The sequence below is a fragment of the Mytilus trossulus genome, chromosome 2 (genome assembly GCF_036588685.1).
Source record: "Mytilus trossulus isolate FHL-02 chromosome 2, PNRI_Mtr1.1.1.hap1, whole genome shotgun sequence".
Classification (NCBI taxonomy): domain Eukaryota; kingdom Metazoa; phylum Mollusca; class Bivalvia; order Mytilida; family Mytilidae; genus Mytilus; species Mytilus trossulus.
Genome location: NC_086374.1, coordinates 100,396,837 through 100,418,272, shown reverse-complemented (window position 1 = coordinate 100,418,272; position 21,436 = coordinate 100,396,837). Strand labels below are relative to the sequence as shown.

At 31.9% G+C, this 21,436-nt stretch overlaps 1 protein-coding gene across 1 annotated transcript; it reads left to right on the top strand.

The window, feature by feature from the left end:
- The first annotated feature begins 6,398 nt into the window (after positions 1 to 6,398).
- Positions 6,399 to 21,040, top strand: LOC134706155 (uncharacterized). The gene is made up of 9 exons (XM_063564862.1): positions 6,399 to 6,506; positions 9,238 to 9,346; positions 12,118 to 12,162; positions 12,702 to 13,557; positions 13,850 to 13,973; positions 14,640 to 14,769; positions 17,559 to 17,659; positions 18,415 to 18,455; positions 19,688 to 21,040. Exons 1-9 carry the CDS (start codon positions 6,504 to 6,506, stop codon positions 19,836 to 19,838), a joined length of 1,560 nt encoding a protein of 519 aa, XP_063420932.1. The 5' UTR covers positions 6,399 to 6,503; the 3' UTR covers positions 19,839 to 21,040.
- The last annotated feature ends 396 nt before the right edge of the window (positions 21,041 to 21,436 follow it).

The following is a 21,436-nucleotide window of genomic DNA, read 5'->3' as shown; positions in this document are numbered from 1 at the left end:
CAAACTGGAATTCCTTTTCAATACTGATGCCTGATATTTCCTTTTTCACATACATTTAAAAAAAAAGATATTATAATCGAAGTATTCTCAATGTAAATTATTCATAATTTGAAATTAAAGGAAATTGAATTGAGATACGTATTAGTAACTTGTTATATAGTATATATAAATTATATAATAATCTTTGTTTATCTGTGAAAAAAAAAGAAAAAAATAACAGACAATTTCGCATATTTTCTTTAATATATATAAATAATAAAACATGCTTTAAAGATAGAAAGAAATCTATTTCCGACCCCAATGACAAGTACGAAACAGAAAATTAAAAAAAAATCCAAATTGTCACGAAATTAATGCAATTTCAGAATGGCTAGCTTATCTTGTTCTTAATGATTAATAATTTTTTGAAAATATTTTTTTTATTGAAATAATCCACAAACTATTTCTTGAAAAATGTATGTCTTGATGAGTTTCTCAAGCTTTAACACTTGATTATTCAATAAATCATAATTTTTCGCATTTTATAAGTTTAAGGGTGTTGAAGTTGGTAAATTTTCATAGAAAAGTGGAAAAATATGGTTCCCTGTCATTACAGCATCTCACAGCTGAAGCACATGGGAACCAGATGAAATATTTTTTTATGAACTTCTCTGATAATTTTATCATTATCAGTGTAACAAGATTTCAATCAAATCTGATCCTTTGTGGACCATTTCGCATGGTTTTATGTTAGACTGGGTGTTAAAAGAAATAATCTGGCGATAGTTTTGTCGATTTAAAAAGGTGCGTTTTTTATAAAACAGTATAAGAGACAATATCTAAAAAAGTCTAATTTCCATGTCCCACACTTTACCAGCAATCATTTTTTTTATTCAGGCATCTTTTTAAAAAATGTTAAGCTACAGTATTAACTAGAGTATATAATGCACCAACTGCAACCATTTAAACATTCTTTTTAATATTTCTTCTAATAAGATATTATAATTTAAATGGTCAGCCCCCCCCCCCCCCCCCCCCCAAAAAAAAACTCATGTTGTCTCCTGTTATTTTCTAAAAAAAATAAAGACGTTACGCGCGATGTTCGTACCGTTTACGTTTTTTGTATGTTTTGTGGGTAAAACTGAGCTACAGGTGCAGAAAAAATATTTTTAATTAAACCTAAGATACTATTGTGCTGGATATAAATGTATTTGTTCATTTATCTCCATTACAACAATATAAAACGCATTTGTTCGAGTTGATATGCATTTGATTATGGATTTTGGAATAATAATGGGCTGCCCGGGTAACATTTGACGACGAAAACTGAAGTATAAGACTTCTTTTCGACTTTTTTTTGGCAGATTTTCATTAATGGTTTTTTTGGCAGATTTTCATTAATGTTTTTTTTGGCCGCGAATTGCCATGAAATGACAACCCATTATGATATATTTGTTTGACGGCTAATTGCGTCCTATTCTATTAGGTCAGGCAAATCTGCACAGTTTCATTGTGTCCCATCTCCATTTTCGAAACTATTTTAACGAAAACAGTTAAAAAATACGGATAAATGATGTCATCAGGTGAGAAAAGGATATAGCTAGTATAATGTTGTTTTTCTGTAATTCATTAATTTCAAAAGTACAATCGGTCAAACACAAAAACAAAATAGATCCAAAATTTTTAAATTTGGTGAATAAAATGTCACACGTTCATTTTTTTGCAAAAACGTTGCGTACAGTCGTAATTAAAGTAAAATATGTTTAGTTTTGCACTTGATTGTCGACAATGAAATTCTTATATGGACATGTTATTTTTCTAAGCTTTTCAAAATATCTATATTGGTCTGCATAGCATTTGTACTTTCCGCGAAAAAAATGTTGGAAAATTGGTGAAAAAGTTGTCGCACGCATTAAATTTCTGACGTCGTTTCGAATAACCAAAATAACAATAAACGCAGTGCCATAAAAACACACAGAACAAGCGTACAACTTAATCGTTTTTGGGTGCATGCAGGATTCAACGACATACATGTATATATAGAGAGACTTTTAAAATACGATTTGATTCATCTATTTCTTACTGATTTTTCGGATTCTTTTTGTTATTCCGTGATATTGACAAGTGTTGTCCTCAACCCGGAACTTATAAGTGCAGAACTTGCAAAGTTTTTAAAACGAGTAAATCTTGGGTGTGTAATTGTACGGTCATTTCTTTTATGCGTTTCTATCTTATAGCACTCAAGAGGTTTCTTTTAAGTTTACGGACAAAATATGTTTCGAATGATGCTCCCAATGTATCTTTGGAACGATACGAATATATTACAGTGAAAATTAAAAATAAACTTACATTTTGTCAGAAAATGCAAAAAAATCAACGCTGGACACCAGTTCCTTGCATAGTGGCAAAATGCACAACTTAAATGTTTGAAAGAAAACTTATTTTATAAGCACGGTATTATAATTCATGACTATTCCGAAAAGTACGGTTGCAAAGAAAAGTTTGAAATTCAAAAAACTTATTTTCTGCGCAACGAGGTATTTATCTATGTGTCTTTAATCTATCGACATTAGCGGTAGATGGAAAAGAAAGTTTGCCGGATATTTCATGTATTATCACCATATATTATCGGCTCAGTATAAGTCACGAAATTGTTTTTGAATGTTACTAAACCGAGATTTGTTTCAAACACGGATATGAAATTTTCATTCAAAATTATTTCGAAACTGCGTGAAAGGTCCCTTAGGACGCAACCGGGGGCTTTTTTAAAAGAATCCAGTAACCATTGATTTTTTTTCGCGGGAACGAAATAAAACAATCTGCGACAGTATTGCGGGGGAAATTTTGAACGTATTGTAAGCGCCGAATATTTAGATATGTCGAGATTTTATAGATCGTGACACAATGTCATTTAAATCGTTCCTAATATCAAAAGCCTCTATCAAGGTTTTTTTCTTCTTCTTTGGACGATGCCTATTTGACGTTTAGGTACCTGTCATGTTATTCTTGAGAAAACTATTTGATTGGTACTTACAATGACTGAATAAATAATTCCATTTAAAGTATAAGGCGACAATACCGACAGTTGTCGAGAACAACTGAAGCCGCAATTGGGGTTCCGAAGAAGATGTGGTATGATTGCCAATGACACAATTAACTCTCCACAAGAGACCAAAATAACACAGAAATTAACAACTAAAGGCCATCGTTCGGCCTTCAGCCACGAGTAAAGCCCATACTGCATAGTCAACTTTAAAAGGCCCCGCAATGACAATGTAAAACAATTCAAACGGGAAAACTAAGAGCCGTAAAAATGAACGAAAAACAAATATGTAACACATAAACAAACGAAAACCACTAAATTACTGGCTCCTGACTTGGGACAGGCAAATACATACATAATGTGGCGGGGTTAAACATGTTAGTGGGATTCCAACCCTCCCCCTAACCAGACAGGTACATTTACTTTACTTATTCTAGAAGTATTTGTTTTGCGTCTAAACCATGAAAAACGTCCGATTTTAGCGATAACGTCTGTTACGTAAATAGGCACCAGCATCGCGCGTAACGTCAAATCATTCAAAGAATATCTAAATTAAGTAGACAGCCTTCCGATTTTCACAAATCTGATAGATTATAATTTAACAAACTTCTCCATTACTGGCCTGGTTTTGTCATAACTAAAGCATGTAAGAAAAAGCATTTTTAAGGTCTTTTAAATGTTGTCCCCAGGGATAATTTCCCTCCTGTTACCGCTTGGTTTTTTCCACCTGTGGACATGTTTGAAAGACCAAAAATATATTTCTTGTAATGCAATGTTAAGAGCATCATTTCTTGAATGTATAACTCCATATGTTTAGATGAATAGAAAACAGTTTTACAAATCTGAACTCCCCATAGATCAGAATTTGGAGAAAAATAATTTTGTTGTTCTCTTCTGTTACAGCCTTTTTGTGTACCTTCAGTGAGAATATTTCATTGTCAGCACTATACCAGTGCATGTGTTTTTATAGTATCTTATCAAATTGACATGTAGATGGAAGTAAACTACTTATATATAATTCGAGTAAATGAACAAAAAGTACTGCGTAATTCCTTTCTATTACGTTCTGTTACGTTCTGTCATGTTACCTGATTGAAAGTAACAGCATATAGATATAGGAAGATGTGGTGTGAGTGCCAATGAGACAACTCTCCATCCATAATCAGTAACAGGAAGGATGTTCAAGACAATTTCACTGATGAATCAAAAAGTTAATCCACTATATGCCAAATATTTCATTTAATATAAGTTATCATCACCATATTAAATAAATTAAAAATGATATACAGTTTACTGAATGAAAAATAGGGTTTTTACTTTTGATAACAACAGAGGACATTGTGCAATTTTAGTATAGTAGATAGTAACAGAAAGGAATGTATTTTAAAAAAAATCATTACCTAGGCAGAGTTTTCATCTTGCAAATACAGTTTCAAAGGATAAATGACATTGGGCCATTCCAGTTAATATCTGCTAAAGGGGGATGGATGCATGGTTCTTTCTGAGGGGTGTAATATTTATACATTTTAGGGGTGAAATTTTGGGTTTTCCATCTGAAACGTACACTTATACGCAAAAAAACTCTGAGGGTCTTGCAGCAGTAAATAAGTAAAAATAATTACATATTAGGGGTTACAAAAATGTCTATGTTAGATCTTAGGGAATGAAAACAGTTTCGTATCATGCATTATCTAGATCTGGTATTGTATTTAAATTTTTGATGGGTACAATCATTGCAGTAAAAAACTGGCATGTATATGATACTGTCATCAGCAAATAGTCTTAGTTAGTTTACTATGTGTAAGGTAGTCTGGAAGGTCGTTGATATACGCCAAGAATAAGACTGGACCTAAGACAGTTCATTGAGGAACCCCAGAGGTGACTGGGACTGTGCTTGATGATCTTCCATCCAGAACAACTGTCTGGGTTCGATCAGAGAGAAATGCAGAGTGTTTCCATTAATGCCAAAATAGTGTAATTTGTATAGTAAGTGACGATGCGGAACTTTATCAAAGGCTTTCGCAAAGTCCATTATTACAAGGTCTGTTTGTGTATTTGAATTGTTTGTGGATTGAAGTTCTTGGATGAAGGAGAGAAGTTGTGTCTCACAAGATCGAGAGCGCCGAAAGCCATGTTGAAGGTCGTACAAGATATTATTTGATTCGAGATGTTTCATTATATGTAATGTTACTATGTGTTCCATTAACTTGCAGCAAATACAAGTTTATGAGATAGGTCTATAATTGATGTTTTTTTTCCGATGCGTATGAAAAAAAATTCTCCCCATCCATCCCCACCTGTCAGAAATTAACTGGAATGGACCATTGTTTGCTGTTATCTTCCAATTGTGACCAATTTGAAATGATGTATTTTTCTTAAACTATAAAATAAAGCTTTTTTTTTTAAATCCTTTCTGTTACCAACTCTGTCCTGTTACCGTTGTCCTGTTACTCAAGATACTTTCACGCTACTGACATATCTGACTATATTTTAGGATATTTCTAAACCTTTTGTATTGCAAATGCTAAAATCAATAATTGGCATTTAATAAACTAATGCAGGATAAACTAGTAAACCACAAATAGTGTCTTAATTTTATTCCTTATTCACATTAGAAACTTTTTAAAATTGATTCACTTTAGATACAGGAAAAATTTGGATTTTTTTTATACCATTTTTAAAATTGCCATTGTTACCACATTTAACAATTGTTTGAACTACAGACAACAGTTTCTAGATCCTCAATGTGTGTTCTTCGATTTGTTTTTATAAAATACTGGGTCTAAAGATTTATTTATTTATTATTTATTGCCAAAAATTAGACTTTTTCAGATATTTTCTCATAAATGGCTTTAGTTTGATTTTTATGATTGCTTTGTCAATTAAAAAATGGTCGTTGTGATGCGGTTGTTTCAAAACATTATAAATGGGTTTAGATAGATTGTTAATGGTTCTTAAAAGAAACAATCTGTCGAAAGTTTTGTCGATAAAAATGGTCGTGATGGTGCGTTATTTTTAAAACATTATAATTGGTTTTAGTTGGATTTTTATTGGTTTTCAAAAGAAACAATCTGAAGAAAGTTTTGTCGATAAAAAATGGTCGTGGTGGTGCGTTATTTCTAAAATATTATAATTGGTTTCAGATAATTTTTTATTGGTTCTCAAAAGAAACAATCTGAAAAAAGTCTTGTCGATAAAATTGGTCGTGGTGGTGAGTTTCTTCTAAAACATTATAGTTGGTTTTAGTTTGATTTGTAATGGTTCTTAAAAGAAACAATCTGAAGAAAGTCCTGTCGATAAAAATGATCGTGGTGGTGCGTTTTTTCTAAAACATTAAAATTGGATTTAGATAAACTTTTAATGGTTCTTAAAAGAAACAAACTGTCGTTAGAAAATGTTGTGTTGAAATACTCTTTTATGAAAAGATAAATTGTGTATTCTGAAGCAGAGGGAATTTCAACTCGAATTTTCAATATTTTTGATGGTACATATTCATATGAAATTACAAATGACTCAGTTAAAGTACATTATATATTGAATAATAGGTTATTACACATGTGTTAAAGAAAGAAATTATGCTGACTCCGACTTTTATCCACTGCTCATTTGTCGTCTGCAACTTCCAGTTCACGGAATCTGCTAATAAAACTTTACTAAACTTGGAAAACACCAAAAATATTGCATATTCTATCCACATAGCTATTCAGTTTGTGAGTTCATTAGCACTTGAATTTAAGTGATATGTGTACGAAAAAGAAAATTAAAAAAAAATACTGGCAGGTGCAGATCCAGGGGGTGGTCACCCAGTGCCAGTGACCACCCCCTGGGTTTTCAAAAATGGTGCACCTTGAACATTTTGAAAAATAAATTCCTGGATCAAATTAATTTGTCCATGGTAATAAACAGTCATAAAGTTGTCATTAAGGCATGTTTATACAATGAACATGTAATGAACAATCGCTAATTACTTGATAGATTTCTTTGATGTTAAGGTGTAAAAATGAATAGACAGTCCTCAATGTTAGATGTTTTTAGCAGGTAATTTATACTTTTTTTATATTACTTTTATCTAAATTTTTAAAGTTTGTATAATAACTTTTCTCGACCAATAATATTTTTTTACTGTGATGCCAAAATTCAAAAATAATTTCAAAGTTTTAAAGTCACATAAATATTCTGTACTATTGAATGAATACCCCCGTTCCATCATCTGTTTGTCTAAAAGTTTCGTTCATTCCAATTTTTTAGTAACTTACACCCTCTTTCCTTCAGGAAACGCCACAAATCAGCCCCCTCTGAAGTACCAACGACTTGCAATGGACCTAGCATTGATACGAATAAAAGTGATCAGATTAAAGAAACAACCCCAACTTACATATATTAAGTACAAACGACATTGGTTTTGTAAAACAATCAACACGTAAATTAACAAACGAAGAGAAATCATTTCCAACCTGGAATAAACTATAACTTTCCTATAAAAAAATATGCAGGAAAAAACAGACTGTTTCAGCTGAATTGGCTAAATTGCTATGATGGGCTAGTGTACTCACCTTCACAAGAAGGAGCTTACTGCATATACTGTGCTCTGTTTGTGGTTGATAGTTTGGGAACATTACCATGCAAACCACTACCAGATATGGAACATGCAAGTACAAGACTTAAATTCATTTCGGCCGTGATGAGATATAAAAAAAATCATACTGAAGCTTGAGCAAACGCTCAACTTTTTCTAAATAATGTGTAACTTTTGTCTTTTAAAGTTGTAACTATTTTCATGATACCAATTAAAAAAAATTTAATTTTAATTTAAGATTTCAAGAGGTGACCACCCCCTAATAAATTTCTGGATCCGCCCCTGTTTACAAACCAGGTTTTGTCCCGAATCTACAAAAATGCTTGGTAACATAACCCCCAAAATCATACCCAACTTTTCTTTTATTGTATTGGACTTTTTGGTAAAACTGCTTAGTGATCAATTCACATAAACTAAAGTAATTGTCAGGAAACCAAATGTGTATTCGTAAAAAATGTTGGGGTTATATAAAAAATAGATTGACTTTTTCTATAAAATTTATTGTTTTAACAATATATAAACTTTCTTGTTGCTAATTAAGTGTTCTTCATGTCAGTATTTTGTTTCTTCTAAGAATAATCTGGTTGCATCTAATGACACTTCTTTTCTTTTCTTGTCGCTTATTAGTGAGACCAGCCCATTTGACATCTTGATAGAAGAAAATCAAATTGTCCAACTCCTAAGGCTGCTAAAATACTAATCTCACTTGTCTGAATCCAAAGTGTTAAATATTAGATTAGATAATACATGTACTGTTGTTATCTGATGCTACAATGCTACTTATAATACAAGCTATGTTGTGTCATCTAGGAAATGGCCTTTTACTCAAATTATTCATTATTTGTAATACTTTAAATTAAACACGGTGAACCTTCAAATAAATTGCTTCACTGAGCGCAGTCGGATACCACTGTAGAGGTCCAACCCTGAACAGTTGGTTCAAAAATGGACACAATATTTGCGCTTGTCAGATACAAATCTAAATTTAGATTGTAATTAAATATTAGACATATAATAGGTTTCTAACACAGGATAACTGTATTCAATTGTTTGCTGTTGTGCAATACCACTTTGCTGTTGGTGTTACAAATTGTAACTTCTAAAAATAATTAACAGCTTTTCACCTCAAGACAATACAACATTTCTTTATACGTAATTTACAAGCAGTGTAAGGGAGGTTATCCAAATATACACAACATTGTGCTTGGATTACCTCCCTTACACTGATTTAATTCACAGATAACAAACCGACCTCTAGGTTTCTTTTGATAATTTGTGAAATTGGGTTGTGATCTTTTTTGTGTATAACCAACCTCTGTATTTATTCATAAATATGTGACAGACTCACAGGGTAAAATATGATTGTTTCTCTCATAGCACTAACCTTATCTTTATTCAGACTGAAATTTTAGTTTGGTCTCTGTTTCTTTAAAAATTGTTAAAACTATGTGCTAATTTTTAGGCTACAAAGACTATAAATTGTTTTAAAATATTGTCATTCTGTGGTTGTAAGTTTGCAAAATCCACTTAATACACTATTAATATTATTAGACAATGTGCCTTTATAAGCTATATTCCATATTACCTGTAAGATCAAACATTATATAAGGAGCCTTAAATTTTATTATTTTTATTACAGGATAGAGAGAAAAGTACACCTGTTCCAATTTTTAACTACAGGAAGAGACCAAGGCAAGCAGTAATTGCTGATCCTCAGGATGGACATTCTATTTCAAACAAATATCAAGGTACAGTCATTTGTAGATAGGCTTATAATCACTTCCTTATAAATAATATTTATTCTTATCCCTTATCCAAAGCATTGTTCATAATTAAATTACATTATAGTTGTTGCCTAGTTTTCAAATTTGGTTAACAAGAGTTTACAATTTGATGAAAGTACTCTAATTCTTATCAAGTCAACAGATACCAGGGTGGGGTGGGGGTTCCAACTATATGTCCCAATTCATATGGGTCAAAATCTTTAATTGTTTTCACATAGGCGGCAATGGTAACGTTTTTTCCTGTAGCTCAGTCCATATCGTTTACTTGGATATATATGATAGCTCGTTTCGAAGCTGTGACATTTTCACATATGTGGTTAAATTTTCGGGGTACGAAGTGAGATTACTTTTTCCGTAAATTAGCAAACCCTGAACATCCTTTTGTGATGCGGCTCCTTGTGGTAAAATATCCCCTTTTTAACACAATAAGTTCTTTGAAAATTTAATACTTTGAACACATTCAATAGCTTCATAGTTTTTACACATTTATTCTATGTTCCTCTACTTTCCTAATCACCACAAATAATAAAGTTCAGTCATTTGCTAAAAATAGAAACATGTCCAATATCACTACACAGAGATTTTTTCTTTACACGTGACTTTTGAGTTCCTCATTTCAAGGCGCATTAGGGATGTTGTCCCATATGCATGGATCATCAACAAAAAAAATGGGGGGTCCAACCCACAGAACCCTCTCCCTGGATCCACTAATGAGGTAAGATGTTACATTGAGTAATGTACACATTCAATTCAGATTACTTAATCCCTCAGTAACAAAATAAACAAATAGCTCAAAATGCATATAAATAACTAAAATAGCTATTTTTTTTATATTTGATATTCAAAGGTGTCTGAACTCATCTAATCTGGTCAAAAGCCATCAGCTATTTAGAAATTATACATAGTGCAATAAGTTACTGAGGATTTTGAAAGATGAATATGCATTTAGTCAGGAGTTTTATGGGAAATATGAAATAAAAATTAGTTTGAGTTATCTCCCATGGTGTACTACAAGTCTATAGCAACATTCTGGTAACCTTTGAGTTATCTCCCATGGCGACTACAAGTCAAGCAACATTCTGGTGACCTTTGAGTTATCTCCCATGGCGACTACAAGTCCAAAGCAACATTCTGGTGACCTTTGAGTTATCTCCCATGGTGTACTACAAGTTTAAAGCAACATTCTGGTGACCTTTGAGTTATCTCCCATAATGTACTACAAGTCTAAAGCAACATTATGGTGACCTTTGAGTTATCTCCCATGGTGTACTACAAATCTTTAGCAACATGCTGGTGATCTTTGAGTTATCTCCCATGGTGTACTACAAATCTATAGCAACATTCTGGTGACCTTTGAGTTATCTCCCATGATGTACTACAAGTCTAAAGCAACATTCTGGTGACCTTTGAGTTATCTCCCATGGTGTACTACAAATCTATAGCAACATTCTGGATGACCTTTGAGTTATCTCCCATGGTGTACTACAAATCTATAGCAACATTCTGGTGACCTTTGAGTTATCTCCCATGGTGTACTACAAATCTATAGCAACATTCTGGTGACCTTTGAGTTATCTTCCGTAACCTTTGAGTTATCTCCCATGGCGACTACAAGTCAAGCAACATTCTGGTGACCTTTGAGTTATCTCCCATGGTGACTACAAGTCCAAAGCAACATTCTGGTGACCTTTGAGTTATCTCCCATGGTGTACTACAAGTCTAAAGCAACATTCTGGTGACCTTTGAGTTATCTCCCATGGTGTACTACAAGTCTATAGCAACATTATGGTGACCTTTGAGTTATCTCCCATGGTGTACTACAAATCTTTAGCAACATTCTGGTGATCTTTGAGTTATCTCCCATGGTGTACTACAAATCTATAGCAACATTCTGGTGACCTTTGAGTTATCTCCCATGGTGTACTACAAGTCTAAAGCAACATTCTGGTGACCTTTGAGTTATCTCCCATGGTGTACTACAAATCTATAGCAACATTCTGGATGACCTTTGAGTTATCTCCCATGGTGTACTACAAATCTATAGCAACATTCTGGTGACCTTTGAGTTATCTCCCATGGTGTACTACAAATCTATAGCAACATTCTGGTGACCTTTGAGTTATCTCCCATGGTGTACTACAAATATATAGCAACATTCTGATGACCTTTGAGTTATCTCCCATGGTGTACTACAAGTCTAAAGCAACATTCTGGTGACCTTTGATCAGTATTCTACTTTTCTATGGTTATTTTTAAAATATCTAAAGTTCCTTGTCATAGTGCAAAAATGACATGTTTGAAGATTATATATTCCTAAATCCTTCAATACAAATTCAAGATCTGTAAACAGTAAAATTAGTTGATCATTTTTAGCTTATAAATTTAACCTAATACAAATGTTTTACTCTCTTACCATAATCAAACTGGTGTAGGGTATTTGAGGTATGACAATCATAAATATTTATCAGTCTTGTCAGGCTAAATTTACCATAAAAGGGAACATAGTTCAGCATACTGTCAATTTTGAGATATTTCATCATTTCACAATTTTGAGATACATGTATTTCATCATTTTACAATTTTAAGATATTTCATCATATTAACACTGAAATAGTGTGATGACTGATGATGTTGAGCAATTTTACTGTTTCCAACACTGCAAGTGAGACAAATATTAATAAAATTGATGGTAATGTGTTATAAAGAAACTTTTATATCTGTCCATATTTTTGCAGGTTTGATGCCAGTTGGTGGATTTGAAAACAAGTCAAGAAATAACAGTTTGTATCTAATTTTAATGTTACTTATATATACATGTGTGTGTAGGGGGTAGATGTTGATATAAGAACCTTACAACACAGACACATGAAAGAAAAAATTTATACAAATACAGATGTCAATTGATAAAATAAATTGACATAATACTAGTTACACCTCTCCATAAAACATATACAAATTGGAATCCATGGAAGCCATGTGATATCTCAACTATAAGGATTGTCAAATACCTTTTTTAAATAGAAAATGTAAGTGTAATTCTAAAATAAATTGTATCTGCAGTTGGATATCTATATTCAATGTCTTGGTTTTGCCAAATTTGTAATTTGTTTAATATTTGAATTTGTGGTTAACGTAACAGTACCCATGGCATCTACAAATACTTATCCTACAAATAATAATGAATCCACAGAAGGCCTGTGTTCTGGAGTAATTGGACTGTAAAAATCCGAAATTAAGAAACGCAAGCTTATGAGAGAATATTGCCACTGATTATTTTTTGTTTATACTTGATTTGATTATCATGTTGGAATTATTGCAGGTCAAGGTTTCCAGAGGTTCTCAGCTTTACAGAATGGTCAAATCAGTGAAAGGGGAGATCAACCAACACATCCCTTTCATCAAAGAAACCATGGTAACCAGCAGGGAAATGGCCAAAATCCAATCACTCAGTCAAATACTGGAGCATCATTCTCCACAAATAGAAATTCTTTTTCTGGTGTAAATCAAATGGGAGATTCTTCCAGATCAATGAAACAGCAAACTAAGGGAAATAACTCTGTATCACATCAGCATCAGGGTGTTCCTTACCTAAAAGGAGGATATGCAAGTCAAAATAAGACAAGTTATGTTGATCAGAGTAAAGTCAACCAACCAAGAAGATTGCCAAGTGCTACGATCACATCTGCAAATCAAAGAATATGTAGTACTAGTTCTGGACTCCAGTATGGCCAGGAACAAGGAAACAATAGAAATCAGCAGCAAAACTTCCAACCAGCACACACTCCAACAGTTAAAACATATCATGGTCTTCAAAATAATCAACAGAATTATAGAAATTATAAGCAAAATACTCAGCAGAGCTATGGATATGCAAAAAACACTCAGCAGAGCTATGGATCAGCCCAAAACACTCAGCAGAGCTATGGATCAACAAAAAACACTCAGCAGAGCTATGGATCATCAAAAAACACTCAGCAGAGCTATGGATCATCAAAAATCACTCAACAGAGCTATGGATCAGCCCAAAACACTCAACAGAGCTATGGATCAGCCCAAAACTCTCAGCAGAGCTATGGATCAGCACAGCAACAAGGTTATCAACAGAATTCAAAAATTAATCAACAAAATAAACCTTTTAACAAAGTTGCAATGCCAAGTATGTTTCAACAAGAAAGGTATGCACTGCAATATTTGTTATTTAACTTAACTTCTTCTGTTTCCTGTAGTTCTCTTTATTCTATTAGCATAGCCTATTAAGGACTTATATGTTCTTGTTTTAAATTCATAATCATTAACTTTAGTATTTTCAATTGGAGAATTAATGGTCATAAAATATGAATTATTTAGTTCATTTTGCAGTATAACTAAAAGAGTTGAATTATAAAACCTCTTTTTTATTGCAAATTTATTGTTAAATTCAAAATAGATGTTTTTTTGTTATTTGTTATTGTTTGTATTTTATTCAAGTGGTACAAGTCCGTCTACTGGAGGTATTCCTATTGACAAGAGTCCAGCTAGGGGTGTTGTTTATCCTGGAGAGTCAAAGGTTTTTAGTAATGGATCCCAAACCAGAGGTAGCTTTCAGAAAGAGGTATAGTATTTTGGATTTATTCCATAAAAAAAAGATCCAAATTAAATAGCTTTTGCTTGATAAGAAAGTAATAATACATTTGTACTTCAACACTGATATGTTTGATAAGGTACAATTTTATAGAATTTCAATGTTTTAGTTGGTGTTTTTTTTATAGGTGTCAGACCACCAATTCAAAATCATGTATTATATCTATATTTATATTCAACTAAATTTTCTACTTCCACTATATCTCTGGCTGAGCTTTCTGATAATAAGTTTAACTTCATAGAAACCAGTGAGTTGAACATATATCACTTTTCTACATTCAAATTTTCAACCAATTTTTAATGTCTTGTAGTGAAACACATCAATTAAAGAAACTCCTTTCTCTATTTTTTTTCATTACAACAGTACAGATGCCTAAAAAAAGTTTCAAAACAGGATGTAGTGTTCTTGTGAGAGAAGCTTTGAACATGATCTGTTTTTCAAGCTGAATGCAAAATTTTCACAGATTGAAAACAATTCATCTTCTTGATGTACTTTCATTGGTAACACTCAAACTAAAAAAAGAATATAAAAGAAACAGTCAAATTCATTTAGGTCCTAATTTTGCTTAATAAGATTTTTTGCTGAGTTGAAAAAAAGCCATTTTTTTTTAAAACCAAAATGCTTATTTTATTTCAGAAACAGCAGAACAAAAAGCCCAGTGAGAAGAAGATAGACCCAAGTTTACATGTGATGACTCTTCATGCCTCAAGTGTTCCTCACTGGGCCAAGTATAGAGATAACATCAATATGATATTTGAAGTCTTTGGTAAATATTCTGAACTAGTATACATATTTGTTTAGGGTCCAGCTGAAAGAGTTTCTCGCTGCATTGAAGACCCATTGATGGCCTTCAGCTGTTGTCAGCTCTATGGTTGGGTTGTAGTCTCTTAGACATATTCCCCATTTCCATTCTCATTTTTATCATAGAATATAAATCTGACAGGTTCTATAATGGCAATTAATAGAATCAGCCTTAGTCTCCAGTCCCTTTCACGCTCATACAGGTCAAAGGATATGATACCTGTTACAGTAATGAGAATGCCATATAGTAAACTTAGATCTCTTTATGACTTGTGTATTCCCTTACCTAGAAGGATAAGAGATCAATTCTCAGGACTATTTGTCCAAAAGTTCAACTAATTAAAGGAAACTACTGTCAGACCCACATTGAGTCAAAGTTTAGTAGAATATATTTAAATAATTTTTTTTTTTACTTATAATAAAACGTAAGAAACTTTACAGTTTATATTTTGAAGACAAAGTTAATTTTTTCCTGATTGATTATAAAGAGAGAACTGATAAAACAAAAGCAGGAAATTTCAATGTTGTTTTGTTGATCACAAAAGCAGATGTTGTTTGGTATTTACAAATTCAGCAGGATGCATTTCAGAACAAACGTTGCTTTCTGGCTTCCTCCACCAATAAAAACTGAATGCCACAAAATAGCACAATAGTGTGGCATTAAACATCAATCAATCAATCAATCAATCTCAGAATATAGTCTGATTTAAATTTTAATCTTTATCAGAAGCATGTTTAGCTATTCAAAGTACATTTAAAGCTTTCAAATGTTTTAATCACTAGAATTTTTCGTTCATTAGGTATAATAGATTCAGCTGTTATGATGTTGTACTCACTAGACTTTTTCGTCCAGTAGGTATTATAGATTCAGCCATTATATGATGTTGTACTCACAAGAATTTTTTGTCCATTAAGTATTATAGATTCAACCATTATGATGTTGTACTCACTAGAATTTTTCCTCAATTAGGAATTATAGATTCAGCCATTATGATGTTATACTCACTTGAATTTTTCCTCCATTGGGTATTAGATTCAGCCGTTATGATGTTGTACTCACGAGAATTTTTCGTCCATTAGGTATTATAAATTCAGCTGTTATGATGTTGTACTCACTAGAATTTTCTGTCCATTAGGTATTATAAAGTCAGCTGTTATGATGTTGTACTCACTATAATTTTTCGTCCATTAGGTATCATTGATTCAGCTGTTATGATTTTGTACTCACTAGAATTTTTCGTCCATAATGTATTATAGATTCAGCCGTTATGATGTTGTACTCACTAGAATTTTTCGTCCATTAGGTATCATTGATTCAGCTGTTATGATTTTGTACTCACTAGAATTTTTCGTCCATTAGGTATCATTGATTCAGCTGTTATGATTTTGTACTCACTAGAATTTTTCGTCCATAATGTATTATAGATTCAGCCGTTATGATGTTGTACTCAAGAGAGTTTTTCGTTCATTAGGTATTATAGATTCAGCCGTTATGATGTTCTACTCACGAGAATTTTTCGTCCATTAGGTATTATAAATTCAGCTGTCATGATGTTGTACTCACTAGAATTTTTGGTCCATTAGGTATCATTGATTCAGCTGTTATGATGTTCTACTCACGAGAATTTTTCCTCCACTAGGTATTATAGATTCAGCCGTTATGATGTTCTACTCACGAGAATTTTTCGTCCATTAGGTATTATAAATTCAGCTGTTATGATGTTGTACTCACGAGAATTTTTCATCCATTATGTATTATAGATTCAGCCATTATGATGTTGTACTCACCAGAATTTTTGGTCCATTAGGTATCCTTGATTCAGCTGTTATGATGTTCTACTCACGAGAATTTTTCCTCCATTAGGTAATATAGATTCAGGCGTTATGATGTTCTACTCACTAGAATTTTTCGTCCATTAGGTATTATAGATTCAGCCATTATGATGTTGAACTCACGAGAATTTTTCCTCCATTAGGTATTATAGATTAAACTGTTATGATGTTCTACTCACGAGAATTTTTCGTCATTAGGTATTATAGATTCAGCCATTATGATGTTGTACTCATTAGAATTTTCCTCCATTAGTATTATAGATTCAGCCATTATGATGTTGTACTCACTAGAATTTTCCTCCATTAGGTATTATAGATTCAGCCATTATGATGTTGTACTCATTAGAATTTTCCTCCATTAGTTATTATAGATTCAGCCATTATGATGGTGTACTCATTAGAATTTTCCTCCATTAGGTATTACAGATTCAGCCTTTATGATGTTGTACTCACAAGAATTTTTTGTCCATTAGGTATTATAGATTCAGCTGTTATGATGATGTACTCAATAGATTTTTTTGTCCATTAAGTATTATAGATTTAGCCGTTATGACGTTGTACTCACGAAAATTTTTCCTCCATAAGTTATTATAGATTCAGCCTTTACGATGTTGAACTCACGAGAATTTTTCGTCCATTAAGTATTATAGATTCAGCCGTTATGATGTTGTACTCACTAGAATTTTTTGTCCATTAGGTATTATAGATTTAGCCATTATGATGTTGTACTCACGAACATTTTTCCTCCATAAGTTATTATAGATTCAGCCTTTATGATGTTGAACTCACGAGAATTTTTTGTCCATTAAGTATTATAGATTCAGCTGTTATGATGTTGTACTCACTAGAAATTTTCGTCCATTAGGTATTATAGATTTAGCTGTTATGATGTTGTACTCACTAGATTTTTTCGTCCATTAGGTATCATTGATTCAACTGTTATCAGAGATGCTACAGACACCTACAAAGAGTTTATACTGAGAGATGAACAACATCACTTGAAGTGTGTCTTCTATGAGATAGTAAGTATTGTTATGCTCAATAGACTTTTCTGTTGATATGCCCAGCAAAGGCACTCTTTACTCTGCTATTAAAATAACCTGAGGTGCCAATAACACTGCTTAAGAATTGTATTATGGTTATCTGAAGTTGCAAGAATAATTTAAAACCAAGTACATAATAGTGTGCTGAAAGATGATACTTGAACATTAAGAGTTACTTGATTATATTTTTAAACAAATTTTTGTTTTTTATTTCCATTAAAAATTATGTAGAATGATGTTGTTTTTTTTTAATATTTAGAGAGTAATAGACATGACAATTATTTCCAATTTTAATTTTTGAAACTGACAGCAAAAAATACAAAGTATGGTATAGTTGAATGTGTCTATGTACAGAATGACTGTAATATTTTTTCTGTCCATTCCAAATAACATAAAAAATGTGGTGCATACTGAATTTAGCAGGTTATTTTAAAGTGTGCACCACATTTTTATGTTATTTTGAATAGACAGATAAAATATTACAGTTATTTCTTATAATTTAACTCTAAACTCCTTTTTAAACTGGAGTAAACCATGAAAAAACATTGATGATGTCACAGTTACATGACTTAATTATGTCTATGAGCTGATAAACAAAACAACGTCAGCCAATCAGAAGACATGTTACATCCAAAATTGAATTATATGTGATTTAAGAATTAGTTTTTTTTATAACATATGATGTTTAATATAAGATTGTATTATTTAAGACAAGTTTTCTTTGTGATTAACAGGATAGAGAATTACAAAAGTTAATAAGAGGACACTGGCAAAGGTATGTATTAACTGTTTAGGTGCTGCAGTATAACATATGAGGTCAATCCCCAAATTAGGCAGTAAGTGTATCAAGAGGTTGATGATATACCTGTTATGCATATCTTTTGCTGTGTTATTGCAACATCTCTGTTAAAAGTTTGTCTTAAAAATTGTTGTGATCCTTTTTTTTTAGCACTCCTTGCCTGAAGGGTCAAGTGAGCTTTTCTCATCAATTTGCTTCTGTCTGTCAGCTATCTGTCATCGTTCGTTAACCTTTTCAAAAATCTTCTCCTCTGAATCTAATAAGCCAAATTTAACCAAACTTGGCCACAATCATCATTGGGGTGTCTAGTTTTAAAAATGTGTCCGATAACCTGCCCAACCTGTCAATGTGATAAGGCTAAGCATGTTTTTAGTATAACTTTAGTGTTCCCAACCCCTAAATTATATAAATAAGAAAGGCTTTCACTGGAATTACAACCAAGAAAAACTCACCTTAATAGCCCCCTGGAAATACTTTCATTTGAGTCATCACCCAGAATGACTTACACCAAATCATCCCCATCAAAACTTTTCCACCTTAATCACCAACCAGAAAAAATATCAATTGAATCACAACCTTGAAAAAATTTCACTTGAATCACTATCTTATTAAACTTTCACCTAAATCATCATCATAAAAAACTTTCACCTGAATCATCTAGAGAGACTTTCACTTGAATCATATTGTGTGTATACTGACTTAATTCTCTAAATGAGGACCCTTATAGCTTTACATTTGGCATATATTTAAATTACACCTGTTCATTGTTGAAAACCATCATTATATGCTCTCTAGATGACAGTAACCCATCATAGTTATTACACTTTTCTTAAAATAAACTCTGTTTGGTGAACCAACACCAGTATGATTCATTTCAATAGAGTCCCGTAAGTGGATATCTTGGTATACAGGGTTGTCAAATTATGCAAATGAATGCAACATTAAAATAATACTCCAATAAGAGTATTACTTTCTTAAAGTAGACCAACTATTTGATAGGCATTGCAATTATGTTTAGCTCTTTTACAAACTTGTATTTTTTTTTTACAAATTTTAGCAGGACTGCACATCCATTCTGTAAGTCTTCAAAGTGCAAGGTATAGACTGAAGTTGCATAGTCTGAAATTTTGAAATTGTTGGCTGTAGTAATTATCTGTAGTTGCAGTGGAACTTTGTCAAGTTTCTAATGTGAATTTATTATTTTACAGATGTGTTGGTACATATGATATCAAAAATGGATGTTTTAAGTGTGTATCTGTTAGAGCTGCTTCTATGGAGGAGAAAAATCATGGACAACAGCTGGCGAAATCTACAAATGAATTATTAAAACAGATTACTAGACATTTACCAGAACAGTGAACATAATTCTAAATCTTATTGGAGAAATGGTTGTTATTTCCATGAAACTCTGGGGAAAAAAGCTGGACATTTTTTTTTCAAACCTCAATTTAATAGAAATCAGTAAAAACTGATATTTTCAGAATACATGTATTAAAAACTAATTCATAAATGAGGCACTAAGCTATTCACATATGTGATGACCAACAATAGTGAGTTAGACTATCATGAAATGGCCTTGCTTGAACCTTACCAGTATAAATTTGAGGGCCAAAAATATACCATCTGTTTTCACATGTTAACTGATGAAGAATGAACAACAATCCTAAAGAATACAAGACATTTAATATTCTTTGTTCCAGAATATTACTACTGCTATGCTCAGTTGTTTTCAAAACTTTATCTTACTTTGATAAAAAAAATAATTTGCAATTGCTTGAACACAATAAATTACCACAAAACTGTATTGAACCATTCAGTAAACATTTTCTTTTTAATTATTCCTATATACAGATATGTTTCTCCTTTTAAAACCAACTGAGTTATGTCCCCTGGAATTGAGGAAACTGCCATTTTTTTAATGGTTTAATACTTTTTGGATAAAATCTTAAGACAGAAGTGACTATAATAAATAAAAAATATAGTTTAGATTCTATTTTCTATGATTACATTTGATAAATGAACTATTTGTCACTGGACATAGTCATAAAACAAACAATAGTCTATCAATCCTTTGATAAATTAATTAATAGTTTGATACTTGGATTTGAATTTGGTACTACAAATTAAATAGTACATGGGTTATGCCTATAAAAAAACTTCGTCTTCATGAATTGAATTATTTACTGTTCATGATTATTTTTTTTTGGTCATTCAAATACCCTTAAAAGGATTAGTTCTTAATTATAATTTCCTTTTACTTGTTAGTCAAACCTAATATCAATGCCTCCTCTTATTTAGGGTATTTTAACACAGCCTTTTCTTGAGTTATTCCCCTTTATCAATAATGCCTCTAAATTTCTACTCCTGTATATAAATTTTATACATGTTACAATGATGTGAACTACAAAGGAATTCAGAGAGCATCTGTTTGGTTGTGCCAAATATTTACTTATTTTTACTAGTGTGCTTTTATATTGTTATTAACAAAGTTTCATGTGATAAAATTGTTATATAATGTTAAAACTTTTTGTTGTTGATAATTAATTAAAACATTACTGATAGATTGTTTTTGTTTTGATTTTTTCAATAACAGAAGGTAAATTGGTATCTGAAAAGTGGTATATACATAATCATTGAATTAAATGGTAAAAAATGTCTGCACTTGACACTCATTTCCACAGTAAAAGTCTCTTCAGTTATGCTCAGTCCATAAACATTTGAAAACAAAAACTTTGTTAAAGAGCTGATTAAATTGAAATGGACACAAAGTACATTTAATGATTTATTGCCAAATTCAGAAAAGAAAGCAGAGATATGCATAAGGGAGATAATAAGTTAATATCAAATTATTTCCCTTGTTGTATTACAACAAAATACAATAAATACATATCTGCATGTTCATGCCATCATTAAAGTGCTGAGCTAGTGAATAAAATTGCTTAATGAATTTAAATAGA

Bases quoted from the DNA above. Each gene is read 5' to 3' on its own strand.
- LOC134706155 (XM_063564862.1), top strand. The intron at 13,558-13,849 runs GTATGCACTGCA...ATTTTATTCAAG, and splicing joins AGTATGTTTCAACAAGAAAG to TGGTACAAGTCCGTCTACTG. The intron at 18,456-19,687 runs GTATGTATTAAC...ATTATTTTACAG, and splicing joins ATAAGAGGACACTGGCAAAG to ATGTGTTGGTACATATGATA.